Genomic DNA, 16,305 nt, shown 5'->3' on the forward strand with positions numbered 1-16,305 from the left:
TTAAATCAAGTCCAAGAAGCAAAATTTATACATAAGACATGATAACCTACAAATTGAAGAAAAATTTGATGTAGACTATACTTGGTCAGTGTTGCATAGAATGTCTACTTCAAGATATTGTACATTCTTAAGAGGAAATCTCATATCTTTGGGAAGGAGGAAATAGTTTGTGCTTTCAAATCAAGGGTTGAAGCCGAGTTAGACATGTTTCTCAATAAATCAGTGAGCTTCTATGAATCAAAATCATATTAGAGAATTTAAAAATCATGTGGATGAGCATATGAAAATATTATCGGTGCTTATCCACGATCTACTAAGTGTATTGCTGGTACTTACCCTTTGTAATTTTGCTTCTATATGAGTGTAGTGTATGTTTCTCTCATGTGGTTGAGTGAAACTTCCAATTGGAGCCTTCTAATCCATAAATTGTCAAAAATTGAACTCTCCTATTTTCTTAAATATTGACTATGTGATCCATTCCCTGTAGCATGAATCCGACTCACATGCTCGCACTCGCAATTGCAGAAACACACAATGGCCAACTCATCATCACTTTATATTTTAGTCATTTTTCAAAATTGCAAAATTTCCATAAGATATACACCTCACCTTGGACTAATGAGGTAGAAACTTCAATAAGGCTGAGAGATGACACTGCTTTATCTGTATGAGGAACAAGCCATAAAAAACTAGGGTCAAGATCCACAAAACTTAACTTTTAAGAACAATAAATATATTTTCCAGGTAACTTTTAAATTTACAGGCCAAGCTCCACATAAGTTAAATATTATGATAATTATTTTTTTTCTTGAAAATTTAATTGACTGTTAGATTTAATTGAGAGATGACACTCCTTATCTACACAAATATTTGTAATTAAAGTATTGAATCTTATAAGCTTATCATTAGGTTGTAAAGAAAAATTAAACTACATATAGCCAAGTATTGACCAAAAGGAGAATTGCTCAACTAGCTTAAGAATTAACTCAATGATTTATATTATATACTGCAAGAGATTAAATGATAAACATTTGAAAAAGACAATTTTTGGAGATGATAAAGATATATTTATTTGTAATGATGTGTGTCATCAAATGATAAATAATTTTTGGAAGTTAAAAATAAAATTGAATTTATAAATTAAAAATCATAATGACATGAATACTTGTTTATGTTTAATTGACAGTGGGAGAAATTTATTGTTCTGTTAGGGGGAGCATGTTACTTGCTATTTCATTTTTTTTTCTTTAAATAATTAGTTTAATTCTGAGGTTTATGCCCTGAGGGTTACGTCTCAACTCACGAATACAAAATACCTCAATATCTAATTGAATAATTTCAAACATTAATTTCAGCCAGTTGCTGCCTGCTCATTGCACATCATGCTCAATACTCAAATTCACATATTGCTTGCATGACATGCTCATGTATAGTGATTCCCAAGCCTGCACCAAAGTATTCATCTTCCATGTGTTGCATGAGCATTAATCCTTTACTACCTCATCTCCTATGACCCCATCCCATTCCCGCCCCAAGTCGGTTGCCTGGTTTATTTTTCTCTACCCGCACATAAAAACTCACTCACAAATCCTATAAACAGCCACGCATCCACCAACTTTCCAATTCAAGACATTACACATCAAGTGCTCGTCTCCTACAATGCAATCACACGTCATGCATATCCTTTCTACATATACTCTCTCCTGCATCATTCAATCACAATAATATTCGTAACTACACAAGAAATAAACGTTTCTCTCACATAACTTCCATATCTTGTGCACACTAAACCACATTTTGCATTTTTCTCTCACAAAAATTCTGTATCTTACGCATAACTCTCATATCTGCATTCCCAATGAAACCCTATGAAATCACGAGCCCATTATGCTTGTTTTATAAACACACATATGCCATTCAGTCCACATCCTGGTAAACTGCAACTGATAAGCTCATGAGGAAAAAAGAAACAATAGAGTTAGCAAAACTGAAATTCAACAAGTCCAATTTGTCTGGTCGTATGTATGATGACTTTCAAAAACATCTTTCTGAAGTTGTTTCCGAAGACATCTCACAAAGTTGACAAGAGGATTAATTAAAAAAATTTTGTCAATATTATTGATGATGGTGATATTCATCTGTCTCTCTTCCTCCTCAGTTGTTGACTTTGAAGCTTTTCACTTAGCACTTTATACGCAAATCAGTAGTTCCATGTTCAACTTTCAAAAGAAAATTTTGATATCAAATAAGGGAGTACAATTTACCCTCATAGTATTTAGATTTTATCAAGTTCAAGATTTCTTATAAGTGCATACCTAAAATTATTTACTCACCTTGATTATATGGGAAAAATTTTGATTGAAGCTAGTCGATAGACTTCAAATATTTATTTTATAAAATATTTTATCAAGTTCAAGATTTCTTATATGTGCATACCTAAAATTATTTACTCCCCTTGATTATATGGGAAAAATTTTGATTGAAGCTAGTCAATAGACTTCAAATATTTATCTTATAAAATATTAATAGCAACAAATTGATTTTGAAAAGAGAAAAATATATCACATTTGGCTTAAAGCAAACAGTGGGAGAATGATAAGAAAATCGATCAAGATCTTGCAATTTCATTAAATGAAGTTTTCATGACCATGTCTGCTTAGAAAATATAGCTAGCCAAACCTGATTGAAAATTCCTCATAAAAAATTATGAGTTATAGCATCCTAAAGAGCCTCATAGATCTTTAATAGATACTTGCAAAAAGGGACAAGTTTAAACTGACTTTGACTATAAGAGAACTCCATGCCCTATCAGGCACGCCTTATGGCTCACAACTCAAACTGAGTCACTGGAGAATATCTAAACTTTAGCAATACTTATAATATTGTGATGTCATTTCACCATATCAACATATTAATATTACATCTTTACTAGCATGCAAATTTTTTAGGGTAACCAAACTTTGGTCAATTAAATTTATTATCCTCGCCAAACAAGTGAGGAGCATATACCGGTAGTCCCTTAAGCCTTAAGAGATTAATTAGTGCTTAAAACTTTTCTATTTTGTAGATTTTTTTTTTTTTTTTGCTTTGGATTTAATATTTTCTGTAGAGGTAAGATTAGACATAGATGGAGTTTTGTCAGATTATAATATCATTTGTATGTGCCCAAAGTGGTTTACATTGTAATTTGAGAGCATTTTATAACAAACAATTCCTTTTGGTAGAAATTTCTAATAACATAGCCATCATCGACAAAACATTATTTGAAGCATTTGTCTTTGTGATAGATTATAATTTTTATAATAGAATGAACTAGTAGGATAATAATGTGCAATAAATGTGCCTGTCATATAGGGGAAATGGATATGATTTAGTCATGTTGCTGTCATTCTTATGTACTCAATTTCCTTGCTTGTAAGGACAGAGTTTATTGGTTTGTGTCATTTTATTGAAATCATGCAATAAGAGGTACATCTCAACAAACTTCCCCTAAAAAACGCAATGAAACTAACAGGTCATAGATGTAGCATGAGACGTATGCCACATCCTTATTGAGGGTTTTTTTTCAATAAATGCCAAATGTATTTTATCCCCACTTAACCATCATCAACATGCCCCCTAATGCCCCACACACTTGGCCTACTCACAATATCAAAGGAACTTGTCGCAGTCGTCGATCACATCTAAATGTAGCCACTGGACTTCTCTGTCGCTACAGCCGGTCTTATCAATAGTAATTATCATCAGGGTTCTTTGCAGCCTCCACCATCATCCTTCTTTGTAGCCGCAACTGCTGTCCTATAATCACCAATAAAAAGAGATTGAACAATTCAAGAAGCTGCAAGGTATTCTCGAAGAAAATATCATATATTGATGAAGTGATCACCAAAAAAGTGCTGGTAGGAATCAGAAGATCAGCCACTACTTCCTGAAAAAAATCTAAGCCTAACTCCAAGTTTTGCAACAGACAAGTACAAATAAGGAAGAATCTTCCACCAAAGATTTGGGAGTCCTACAACTAAAATTGAGGACTTCTCAACTCGAGGAGGATCTTGAAACAACTAGAGAAATTAATCAAAAAAATTGGGGAAGAGGAGACATAAAATAAAATATTTTCAAATTTTATTTTCTGCTAATATTCAGATGACAAAAATTAAATCCATAACTCCTTATGATAGAGGACAGTATCGTTCAATGCCGCCAAGACTAGCCACAAAGGTTATGTTAGAACAAGTTGTTCACCATCCACCCATAAAGGTTCTCAGTAAATAGAAGTCAACGAGAATAAGGTACACTAGCTGAAAAGACAACGAAATCCTGAAAATGAAATCCAAACTGAAGTAACAAGAGGCTTTACAAAGCAATCAAAATGAGAGGATCATTTTAACATGCACATCGAAATATTACCAATATAGTACGAACAAAATGAGAATAACCAATGTAACCCGCTTCTAAAAAAACCCTTATGATAACAAGCCCAAAGACAATGAGCTCAATGGAGTAATTACCTATTAGATATAAATCAGATAAAAATATGCGAATTACCTCCACGCTAAGAAAACTCATAGAAAATTTACTAACATATGACAGGACACAAGACCAAGCAAGCACATAAATCTCATCATAAAAAAGAACATACTTGCCTTGGAAAAATGAAGGTTGTTTATGTTAATGAATCTCAGAATTTGAATGAAAAAAAATGGAGATTTATTGAGTGAAAACAACAACAACAACAACAACAAAACCTTTATCCCACTAAGTGGGGTTGGCTACATGAATCCTTTTTCTCCAAGTGTTCTATTTTGTTATATTTTCATTTAATTCTAATAAATTAAGATCATATTTTATACAATATGCCCAAGTCATCCTAGGTCTACCTTTGCCTTTCTTAATTGAGTGAGAAGGAGAAAAATTAGCAACATTCAAACCGCAAACAACAGTCATAACAAGGCGTAGAGGGTTAGGCAAATGAGGCTCAACCATGGGAGAAAAAGAAAGATTAAAAGTCTCGGAAATATTAGGAGTAATAAGAGGAGGTAACCTCAATGGAATGTCAAGCAAATCATTATGACAAGACATTGTAGGATGAATTGAGATCTGAAGGAACTCTAATAAAACAGGTAGTGCTAAAGGTCCCCTAACCAAGATTAAAGGAAGAGACCGACCATGACCTTAAACAAGAGGTGAAGAGCAAAATTCGCACGATAATAGTTTCCTTGAGTACTAGAGGGATTGAGGGTGAATGAGATATTGACACCATGTTGTTGCAATTGGCATCACCTACTACCAACTAATTTGAAACCCAAATTGGTGAAGCACATGCTCACATGACTGGCTATAAGCTGATTGCGTGGTGAGATTCTCTAACTGAGGTCAACACACGTGAGAACATAGCTAGAAACAAGCAAGGAGCAAGGATTGAGCATGTGTCTACATGAGCAAACAAAAAAGGAAATTAATCACGTGGCTCTTGCAAGGCCAGTGCACGGAAGGAGCGACGAGTAGGTATCAGGCAAACGTCAACTTATGGTTAGAGAAGACAGTATGGATAATGAAAAAATGAAATATATGTCAGTCGAATTTTTTTTTTAATCTATGCATACTACAAATTCAAGTAGTTTAACCTTTTAATTTACCTAAACATGCATTGTGGGGACTTCATAATAAAATTGTAAGATTTTACAACTTTACATATTTATAAATTACAAACCATTATTTTCTCAAACTAATCTAATGGGGTGATTATCATTCATGTATAACCAGAAAATTTTTAAAGATTCATGTAGTTTTATAATGTGCATTAATTATTTATTTTTCAATTAGCTAAAGAGAGTCTAGAATGTCACCAAGTACCATGGCTGTTGAATAACCATATCACCTTAAGGGCACCTTGAGCATTGGTAACACTAGATTTTGGCATACTTTTAAGTTGCCTAAATAATATAAGGATAACTTCAAAACAGAAAATTAAGTAACATATTGGGATGCAACAAATTGAAGGAAATGAAATCATCTAAGGGGCTGCATGGACAATATCAACATGCAAAATTTATTTGACAAAATATGAATTAGCCACCTCAGCATGCGAAACCCATTTCAAAATAGAGGATAAATTGGAAGAGTCTGTTGCCAAGCGAAATCCTTTCTCTTTTCTCTTTTCTCTTAATCCCAGTGATTCATTATCTGCAGGAAGAAGTTGCCGGTAGATGGGCTTGAAATGATGCTGCATGTTCTTTGGGATATACGAAGCAGGAAATACATCAACATGACCTGGATCAGATATGATATTTTCATTGAACCTGGTGAAAAACAATTGTTTTACTAAAAAGATTACACTGTTCGTTTATTTCAAATACTTATGACAGATATTTTATGCATTAAAATGACTAAAATAAATGATGAATCAAATTAGCGACAAGTAACAATCTAAGCCTACATAAACTAGAACAGCAATTACACCATTTAGTAGCGTTCTGGATAACAAAAACTCCAAAATATAAGCTTACAATAACAAGGAAATCATTTATAGTAAAAGCACAAATTTATAAATTTACTCATAATCATCATCATCAACTTGAATTAAAAGATAATTTAAGAAGAAAGTTCTGGAATGAGAGATGGATTATAATGAAATATACCTGACAAAGAACGAATGTTTATTGAAGGTAATGTAAACAAGCAACAATGATTCCTTGTTGTTATAAACTAGGAAACTATAATGCAATGGGAAAATATATACTTTCTTTTGCATTAAAATACGATTTTGCAATTAGAATTATATTCAAGGAAATGTGGAGAATAGTAACAAAAGTGGAGCAACAAAATAAAAAATAATTTCTTCTTAGAACGAAAAAAAAACTTCTTGCAAAGTTTTACAGGTGATTCTAAGAGAATTTAACAACACAATATAAAATTATAGTTGCATATCTTAAGAACATACAAAAAAACAACCAAAATAAATTATTTCCAAAAGATTAGGCAGTGGAACATGAAAGGTGCAAAAATATTACTCTTTCAAATTAGGTTGTTAAGGAAGCTAAACTGAATTCCATTAAAAAGATTGCCGTTGAAATTTGATAAAGTGAAGAAGCACAAAACTTTATCAAGCAAAAAAAAAAAGTTTTTTTTGAAGGATGAAAAAAATTTATTACTATTAAGAATTAAAATGCTTTAAAGAAAGATAGTAGCCTTGCAAATATTATGTTAAACATAGAAAAATTTAAAGCTTTTAATGAGTTGCATAAAAGGATTCATACTTGTTGCATACCAAAAAATTCGCGGCAGTAGAACAATAATCTAATATCTCAGCATTGTATGAAAATCTAATACACAAAAATGATTTAAAAAACAGCAAGAGAAAACACAAACACTTCTTACGTGAAAAAATCCAAAAAGAGAAAAAACCACGGAACAAATCGAATTGAAATGATCCATTATGAATTCATAAGTACAAAGATAGACCCTTCTTCTATACTTGGAAAGAAAGGTTATAATATTACACCAAGTACAATGCTTGTCTGTACACAATATATAGAAAAATATGTTATATTTCGAATGCAACGGTCGTGAGCAATTACAGTCGGAAGTTATCATCGGGTCTCCAATGTACCGTGTTTGGGATACGTCATTGCGCAGTATTTGAGATGCTTAATTGTATTGAGGATGTTTTGTTACAAAATAGAGTCACCTAGGGAACTTTATTACTCAACAGAGCCCACCACGATACATTATTACTAAACAGAGTCCATCAAGAATGGCGAGCAGGGGACAGTAGTCGATGATGATCGATAGCTACAGAGACCAAAAGCTATCATCAGGGTTTCAATCCAAAACAATATTGGAATTCTTTCCCTCCCTCCTTCAAGTCAAGAAAATAGATCTATTTATAAGCTCCAATGAGGGGCATTTTGGACTTTTGGTGAAGAATTTGGCAAACTACAAGTCGGATTGCACAGATCGATCCCCATGAACATAGGAGATTTTTTAATGATTTGAGATCCTTAATGATCTCAAGAATTAAGGGAGCTTAGGCTTATTAGATTCCTCTCATTGAGATGCTTTGACTGTAAGTACATCAAATTTGTTGACCCTCAAATTAACCATCCAAAACCTCCAAAAGCAGTTTAACAACTTAAACTTTGGTATTATTTGGCTCGTCTCGTCGAGCAAGTCAGTTTGATCGTATGTGTTAAAATCGGAGCTTTGGATAATCATTAATTGGAGTCAGAATGTTTTTTTCTAAAAAAATATATTAAGAGTAATAGTGAAATTAGATCCACATAATAGCAAAGTGAGAATGCGGACTTCTTATCACGATGGAAAGTTTCGTAGCAACAAAAGAAGATAATAGAATTCAAGAGAAGGGGGTTGTCATATAGCAAGCAAACAAAGGTTTTCATATGATATTCATTGATCTAGAAAATGCATAAGAAAGATTACTAGGGAGAATTGATTAAGAGCCCATCAAACGGTAAAAAGTGCATGTCAACGATATATTAACATTATTAAAGATAAGCATGATAGAGCACTAACTAATCTTAGAAGTATTTGTAAGGAAATATAAGAGTTTTTAATTATAATAGGTCTACATCAATTATCACCATTGAGTTTGGATTAGTTATGGAGATGTTTATAAAGAATACTCAAAATGAATTGTCTTGTGCATATTTTTTTGTGAATGATATAATTGTTATTAGTTAAACATCAATAAATCTAAGTGAAAAATAATGAATAAGAAAAAGGATAGAAAACATAAAATTAATAGAATAAAAAATTGAATATAAGATCTAAAATTTTAATTGAAATGATATCAATAATTAATAACTCAAATTATTAGAAAACAACATGATATCAAAATAAAATAGATTTCAAGTAACTTGAATTTATGACATAAAAAAAAGATATAGATGAGATGTGAATTCTATAACTAAGTGTGGATCATGAAAAAAATGAAATAAAGCATCTCAAAAAACATAATAAAAGCATATCATGGAAATTTAAAGGAGAACTTTATAAAATTGCAACTAAATCAGTGATATTTTATGAAATTGAGTGTTGGCAGGTTGAAAAAAAAAATTCTTGACATCTGGGGGCAAATTAAAAATTATTATATAAGAGGATTAACAGGAGAAACATCTAATTAAAACAAATTAGATGAAAACAAAAATTACATAGTTTACAAATGGACAATAAAGAATATGCATCTATCAGACAAATAGATAAAACTAGTGTCATTGCACTAATAAAAAGGGCTAGATGGTAGGTTACATGTGAGTTATTCAAAATGATTAGTGAGAAGTAGGTTTTACAACATGAGAACTTAGCAAGAAAAAATTACGAATATGGAATTATAAACTCTATTTTAGTGATAAAGATAATGATTTAGTCGATTCTTACTGAGTGAACAGGAGTTAATCTAACCTAGCACGTTTTTTTAAACAACATACACGCATATCACATTAGGCATTAGGCATGACTATTTTCTAACATTTAATATGATTTCTACATGACCTTCATATTAGTGTATCTTTTAAATTACATCGTTAATGCCTGAAACACAAGTTTATTTTTTATTACCTTATCTACAATGGACATGGATATTAACTTTTAGCTGATATAACAACTTTTACTCTACCCATCATAATTATACAACACATTGATCTTAGTATTCTGATTACTATCACTTTAGTGACTTCTTGTGTCACACCCGAACTGAGCACTCGAGTCAGATAGAGGTATGATAGAGGAAGAAGACTCTGTTAGACTGAATTTTCATCATCATTCTCACTAAATCATCACAAGCAGATCCATACATTTCATCTTATTCAATATTCATTAATATTGAAATACACAAGGAAACATACAAACATAAATCTCATATCATACAGAGATCTACTCGACACTTACAGATGAAAATGTATATTATAGTCAAAAAATTGTCAAAAAAATCATTCAAAATCTTTACAACAAAAATTGTACAAAAGTCGGATCGCGTACCCTTATTTAAAACTGCGCAATATAAAGCCCGCCTTGTCGCCACCTAAGCTCTTTTTACAAGAAAATCACAACGAGGCATGCCTCGCCTCAAAAAAGCCTATTTTCTTAGATTATCCATATTTTTAAATGCTAGGACATTCCCTGAAAGGGTCGTGCGGTATGCCTGAATACAATGAAAAGTGTGCAAGGGACGCTACACTTGCGCCCGGATAGAGTGTCAAATAAGTGAGGGTTCCCACATTAAAAACGGATACGAGTAAAAAAATTAGTCCATGAAACTAATATTAGGATAAGAACTTGGAATATAGGTACTCTTATAATAAAGTAATGAAATTAGTCGATAGTATGATTCATAGAAAGATAAATATCTTATGTATTGAAGAAACTAAGTGGCTTGGGGAAAAGACTGAGGAGATTGATAGCTTAAATTTTTGAAATTTAGTATTCATGTAGGAGTCGCACTAGAAATGATGCAGGTGTAATTATTGATAATAGTTTGAAAGATAATGTTATAGAAATTAATAGAATTAGAGATAGAATTACACCCTTAAGATTGTTACTGATACTAATTTTTTAATATTATTAGTGTTTATGCTCCTCAAGTAGGTTTAGATATAAGTTCTAAAGATAAATTATTGAACGACCTGGAAGATTAATACAAATGATACCTCTTGAAGAAATATTATAGGAGATTTAAATGGACATGTTAGTAGAATGGTAGAAAATTTTAGAAATATTTATGGTGTATAGCTTTGGAATGATTAATAAAGAAGGTAAATCATATTAAATTTTGTTTAACGAAAAATTTTTTTATTACAAATATTTTAAATATTTTATTTAAGAAAAAACAAATATTTTATTTAAGAAAAAAGATAAGCATATTATTACTTATAAGAATGGATCTAATAAACACAAATTGATTATTTTCTTATGAGAAGCAAAGATTATCGAAAATATAAAAATTGTAGGGTCCTTCAAAGTGAGAATTCTAGAACTCATCGTCATAGAATTAGGAGGCACCTAAAAGACAAATAAAATTATTTTCAAGAGTAAACTACAAGTTTTCAAAATTTGACATGTTCACCAAGAAGCAAATTCTATGTGGGACACAGTAACAAGCACTATTAAACAAAAAACAAAAGATGTACTTGGAGAATCAAAAAAAAATGTTTCTATAAACAAAAAAAGATGGTGGAATAATAATGTGCAAGAAAAGATAAAATATGAGAAATTATGCTATAAAAATTTGTTTAAATGTAAAAGCTTAAAAAATTAAGAAAAATATAAAGTGACTCGTAAGGAGTCTAAGAGAGCAATTTGTAACGTTAAAATTTTACTTTTAGTTATCTTTATAATAAACAAAAAGAAAAGAAAAGTAAAGATTTAACTCAATATCGTTAATAATAATAAAATATTTTATCATTACCATTACATTATCAAAAAAAAAATGAAGAGGTTTTAAATAAAATCAAGAGTGGAAAATCAGTAAAACCTGGGAATAACCCAATTGAAATGTGAAAATATTTAGGAGATTTATGAATTTCCTGGCTTACTAATCTCTTTAATATTATTTTAAAAACTAAAAAAATGTTTGAGGAGTGGATGAAGAGTATTTTGGTCCTCATTAATAAGAATCAAGGAGATGCACAAAAGTGTGCAAATTATAGACGAATTAAGTTGATGTCTCATGCTTTAAAATTATGGAATAGGGTAATTGAACGGAGGATAAGACGTGCTAAAAAGATTTCACAATCAATTAGGATCTATGTCAAGCAGATCTAAAATGGAAGCTATACATTTACTAAGAGGTTTGATGGAGAAGGGTAGAGAGAATAAGGAGGATCCACATGATTTTCATAATTTAGAAAATGCTTACGATAAGATTCCAAGAGAAATTCTTTGGAGAGTTCTAAGAAGAAAAGTGTTGACATGAATTATATTCAAGTCATTAAGGATGAGTATGCTAGAGTTGTTACTGGTGTTTGAACATAAGGATTGACCAAATATTTTCCTATTTCAGTAGGATTACAACAGGGATTGGATTTGTAATAACAAATAATAATAATAATAATAATAATAATAATAATAATAATAATAATAATAATAATAATAATAATAATAATAATAATAATAATAATAATAATAATAATAATAATAATAAAATTAAAAATTAAAAATTAAGTGTTTGTTAGGAAAGACACCTTTTCGCGAGAATTAGATCGCGCAACTACTTATCATTTGACCACATCTAGTGAGAACGAGCGTGAGAGACAGTGAGAGAGAACTGTCGAGCCTTAACCAATCGAAGTGAGAAGGAAGAAAGAAATCGAGTTGCTCGGCAAGATACTCATGCATGAAGCGGAGGAAGAAGGTAACCTCCATTTTGTTCTTGCAAGAGGTTAGTAGAGAAGTATTTCAGAAATCTTTTTGAAAGCAAGATGAGTAATTTTTTTCTTAAATGTATAAAATTTAAAATTTATTAAATAAAGAATTTCTTTAATGCATTAGACAATTATTTTATGTTCGTATTTATGTTGTAGCTTAAAAATGAAAGGCAATAAAAAGGGGAAAAAGAAAAAGAATGCTTAATTTCTTTAAAAGAAGGCAATTTAAATGAAATGAAATAAAAGTTAAATGTTTAAGTCATATAGGATTACCACCAGATAGTACTAGCAGGGAATGCAATGTACTCATGTAAGTTAAAGGAAATGTTAAAGGTGCGTCTTCAGATGCAATTTAAGGGTGCCTTCGGGTAAATTTTTAAGGGTGTCTTTGAATACATTTTGAGGGTGCCTTCGAACATATTTTTTTATGATACATTTGGGTATGACGTTAATGTTGTGATGACTATTAAAGAAACTAAATTGGTAAATACTTAAAGTGAAACGGGAAAGAATAATTTTGGACATTCATGCATAGTATAGCATAAGAAATTTAATGCATAGTATAGCATAAGAAATTTAATGCATATTATATTATAATTACTCACTAAATCAAACTTACGGTTGAAGTTAATATTTTCTCTCAGGCGAAGGAAAGTTTTAGAAAAATATGTCTGATAGAAGAGTCTTTATTTATGAGAGGAGGATAGCTACTGCGAAGTATATTTGTTATGACGATAGTTTCTCTTTAGTGTTTCTTTCAAATATTGATATACAATTTTGTATTGGCTTGAGATGTTCTGTTTGCATTTTATTGTTTCTAGATGTTTTAGATTTCATTACACTTTGGGGATCAGTGACTCTTTCATATGTATCGAAACTTTCAAAATATGAATAGTTAGATGTTAATCGTTTGACCGATATTCCGCCTTAGTTAATTCTAAACACCAGGTCGGGTCGTGAAAAAAGTGGTATCAAGTCAATTAGGTGTGATCATTATCTAAAAGAGTCATTAGGATGATTAAATTAATTTATAAGTGATATGAATGAAAGAGTAATTTTTTATGTTATTTCAGAAATATGGAAAATCAGGGGGGTGAAGCTACAAATGATCTTGTAGAAGTTGGTGCACCACCGCAGATTACTGTAAATGCAGACACATTTATTAAGATGATAACTGCAGTAATGCGGCTTATTAAGAACTCTCAGACTCAGGCCAGTTTCAGTGGAGAAGGTCAGATGGATATGTACCTAAAATTATTTCAGGATACGAGACCACCTTTCTTTTCTGGAGGAGGTCCGGTAGATGCTGAAAACTGATTGTTGAGAGTGGAGAAGATCCTAGATATATGATCTTGTCCTCCAAAGAGGATGTTTACAGTGGCCACATTTGCATTAGAGAGAGAAACATAAAGATAATGGAGTGGAAAGCTGCAAGAGAAATTTAGGAGTGGACCAGTCACATGATTCAATGTGGTGAGTTCGTGAGCACCTTTAGAGATTAGTTTGTACCACTGTCTGTAAGAAGATAGATGCAGGACAGTTTATCAAGTTGGTACAGGTTGATCGCTCAATTATACAGTATGAAGCTAAATTCATCATGCTCTCAAGGTATGCATCCCAATTGATTCCTAATACAGAGAAGTGTCACTGATTTTTGTTTGGCCTCAGAGATGTGATTAGACAGTCATTGATTCCTCTTGGAATCAATGATTACTCAATTTTAGTGAATGAGTTGGATCTGGAGGCTACTCAGAGGAGGAGCGACAATCAGAAAAGAAGAAATTCAAAGAGATAGGTTTCCTCGGGGCTCTCATAGACAGTCCATTCAGTCAGATAGTGTAAGTGCAAAGAAGGCTAAATCCAGCATAATTGACACTCAGTTTGAAGTGAAGAAGTGTGACAAGTGTGGAAGGTCTCACAAGGGCAAGCATCTGTGAGGATCAAACACTTACTTTTGGTGCCACCAACCACAAATGGCAAAAAATTGCCCCAAATTGGGTCAGAGGGCCCCAGCAAATTCCAGGAGCAGTGTTGCACCACCTCAGAGGAGTTATGGTAGATCGAGGGTAGCTGCATCATCAGGTTCAGTGTCAAATACAAATCAGACTCAACAGAATGTTCAACCTAAAGTATATGCAATATCATAGCAAGAAGCTAAGGACTCCGTTGACGTCATCACAGGTATGTTTTACTTTTAAAATTTTCAACCCAATACACTTTAAGCATCTTAAGATTCTTGTCATAAAATAAGTAAGGGTTTAAATATATTAATAAGTCGACTTTAAATGTTTAATGCAATGATTTTAATAGTAGGTATCATATATCTTCAGAGTAGTCTGATAAGAGTATTATTTGATTTGAGAGCATCACATTCTTTTATTGTTGATAAACCGCTAATATGATGCAATTGAATGCTATTTTAAGGCCTATGATACTATAAGTTAAAATGTCAAACAGCGTTTTTCTGGATGTTGATCAATCATGTGAGGTGGAGGTTATGATTGGTGGAAAAAATTTTAATGCCCAACTTATTGTGTTGCACTTGATGGAATTCAATGTGATTTTAAGCATGAATTGGATGTCTAAAAATTTTTTCACTATTGATTGCAATAAGAAGACCATTAGAACAAATGTACATGAGGAGGCGGAGTTAAATTTTCTGGCGACAGAGGACTGGCGTTTAAGATAATTAACTGCATGAAAACTTGCAAATTGTTGAATCATGGAAGTCATGATTTTCTTGTTCAAGTGGCAGATACTTCTAAGGAATTAAAGTCTTTGGATGATATTCCAGCAGTAAGAGAATATCCAGAGGTTTTTCTTGATGATTTAGTAGTGCTACCACTAGTGGGAGAGATTGATTTCAGTATTGAGCTCTTACCATGTTCTGAGCCTGTATCCAAGGCACCCTACATAATGGCAATTAAGAAGTTGCAGAAATTGAAGAACCAACTACAGGAGTTACTAGCTAAGGGATTCATCAGGCCTAGCACCTCACCTTGGGGAGCCCTAATGTTATTTGTGAAGAAGAAGAATGGGAGTTTCAAGATGTGTATTAATTACAAGGAGTTGAATTAGCTCACTGTTAAAAATAAATATCCACTGCCGATGATTGACGATTTATTTGATCAGTTGGCAGGGGCATTTGTATTTCAAAGATTGATCTGAGGTCAAATTATCACCAGCTGAGGATCAGAGAAGAAGAAATAGAGAAGACCACTTTCGGGACTAGATATGGGCACTATGAATTCATGGTGATGTCATTTGGACTGAAAAATCCTCTAGCAGTTTCATGGAATTGATGAACAGGGTTTTTAGGCAATTTTTGGATGTCTTTGTGATCGTCTTTATAGATGATATTCTATTGTATTCAAAGGATGAAGTCAGTCATGCAGATCATTTACATGTTATGTTACAAGTTTTGAAGAAGAATACACTATGTCAAATTCTCTAAATGTGAATTTTGGCTTAAAAGTGTGGATTTTCTTGGGCACATTATCAGTGGAGATGGCATATCTGTGGATCAGAACAAGGTGAAGGCAATTTCAAATTCGCCAAACCTACTACTATCAATAAGGTCATGAGGTTTCTAGATTTGGTTGGTTATTATAGGAGATTTGTTGAAGGATTTTCACAAATTGTTATGCCACTATCAATGTTAACTCAGAAGGCGATGAAGTTTGAATAGTAAAATCGTTGTAAAGAGGCCTTTCAGAAGCTGAAGACTTGTTTAATGTATGTTCCAGTATTAGTCATTTCGTCATGCTATGATGGATTTCAGATTTACAGCGATACAACTTTGAGGGGTTTGGGTTGTGTACTTATGCAGCATAGTAGAGTCATTGCATATACGTCGCAGCAATTGAAAAATCATGAAAGGAACCATCTCAGGCATGACTCGGAGCATGTTAATCTTGTATTTGTA

The 16,305-nt window shown here is 32.1% G+C and overlaps 1 protein-coding gene across 5 annotated transcripts in view; it reads right to left on the reverse strand.

Annotated features, from left to right (window-relative positions):
• LOC110031231 (probable mitochondrial intermediate peptidase, mitochondrial) overlaps positions 1 to 16,305 on the reverse strand; it is a 93,538-nt gene that overhangs the window by 64,924 nt on the left and 12,309 nt on the right. For 4 of the 5 annotated variants that reach the window (XM_020734336.1, XM_020734334.1, XM_020734337.1 and 1 more), the window contains one exon: positions 6,077 to 6,299. The exons of the other annotated variant lie outside the window; for it this stretch is intronic. In XM_020734336.1, the coding sequence (XP_020589995.1) occupies positions 6,077 to 6,299 (223 nt within the window). The remainder of the gene's footprint in view (positions 1 to 6,076; positions 6,300 to 16,305) is intronic. 5 annotated transcript variants of the gene reach the window in all.

Source organism: Phalaenopsis equestris, unplaced genomic scaffold, assembly GCF_001263595.1.
Source record: "Phalaenopsis equestris unplaced genomic scaffold, ASM126359v1 Scaffold000789, whole genome shotgun sequence".
Taxonomy (NCBI): Eukaryota; Viridiplantae; Streptophyta; class Magnoliopsida; order Asparagales; family Orchidaceae; genus Phalaenopsis; species Phalaenopsis equestris.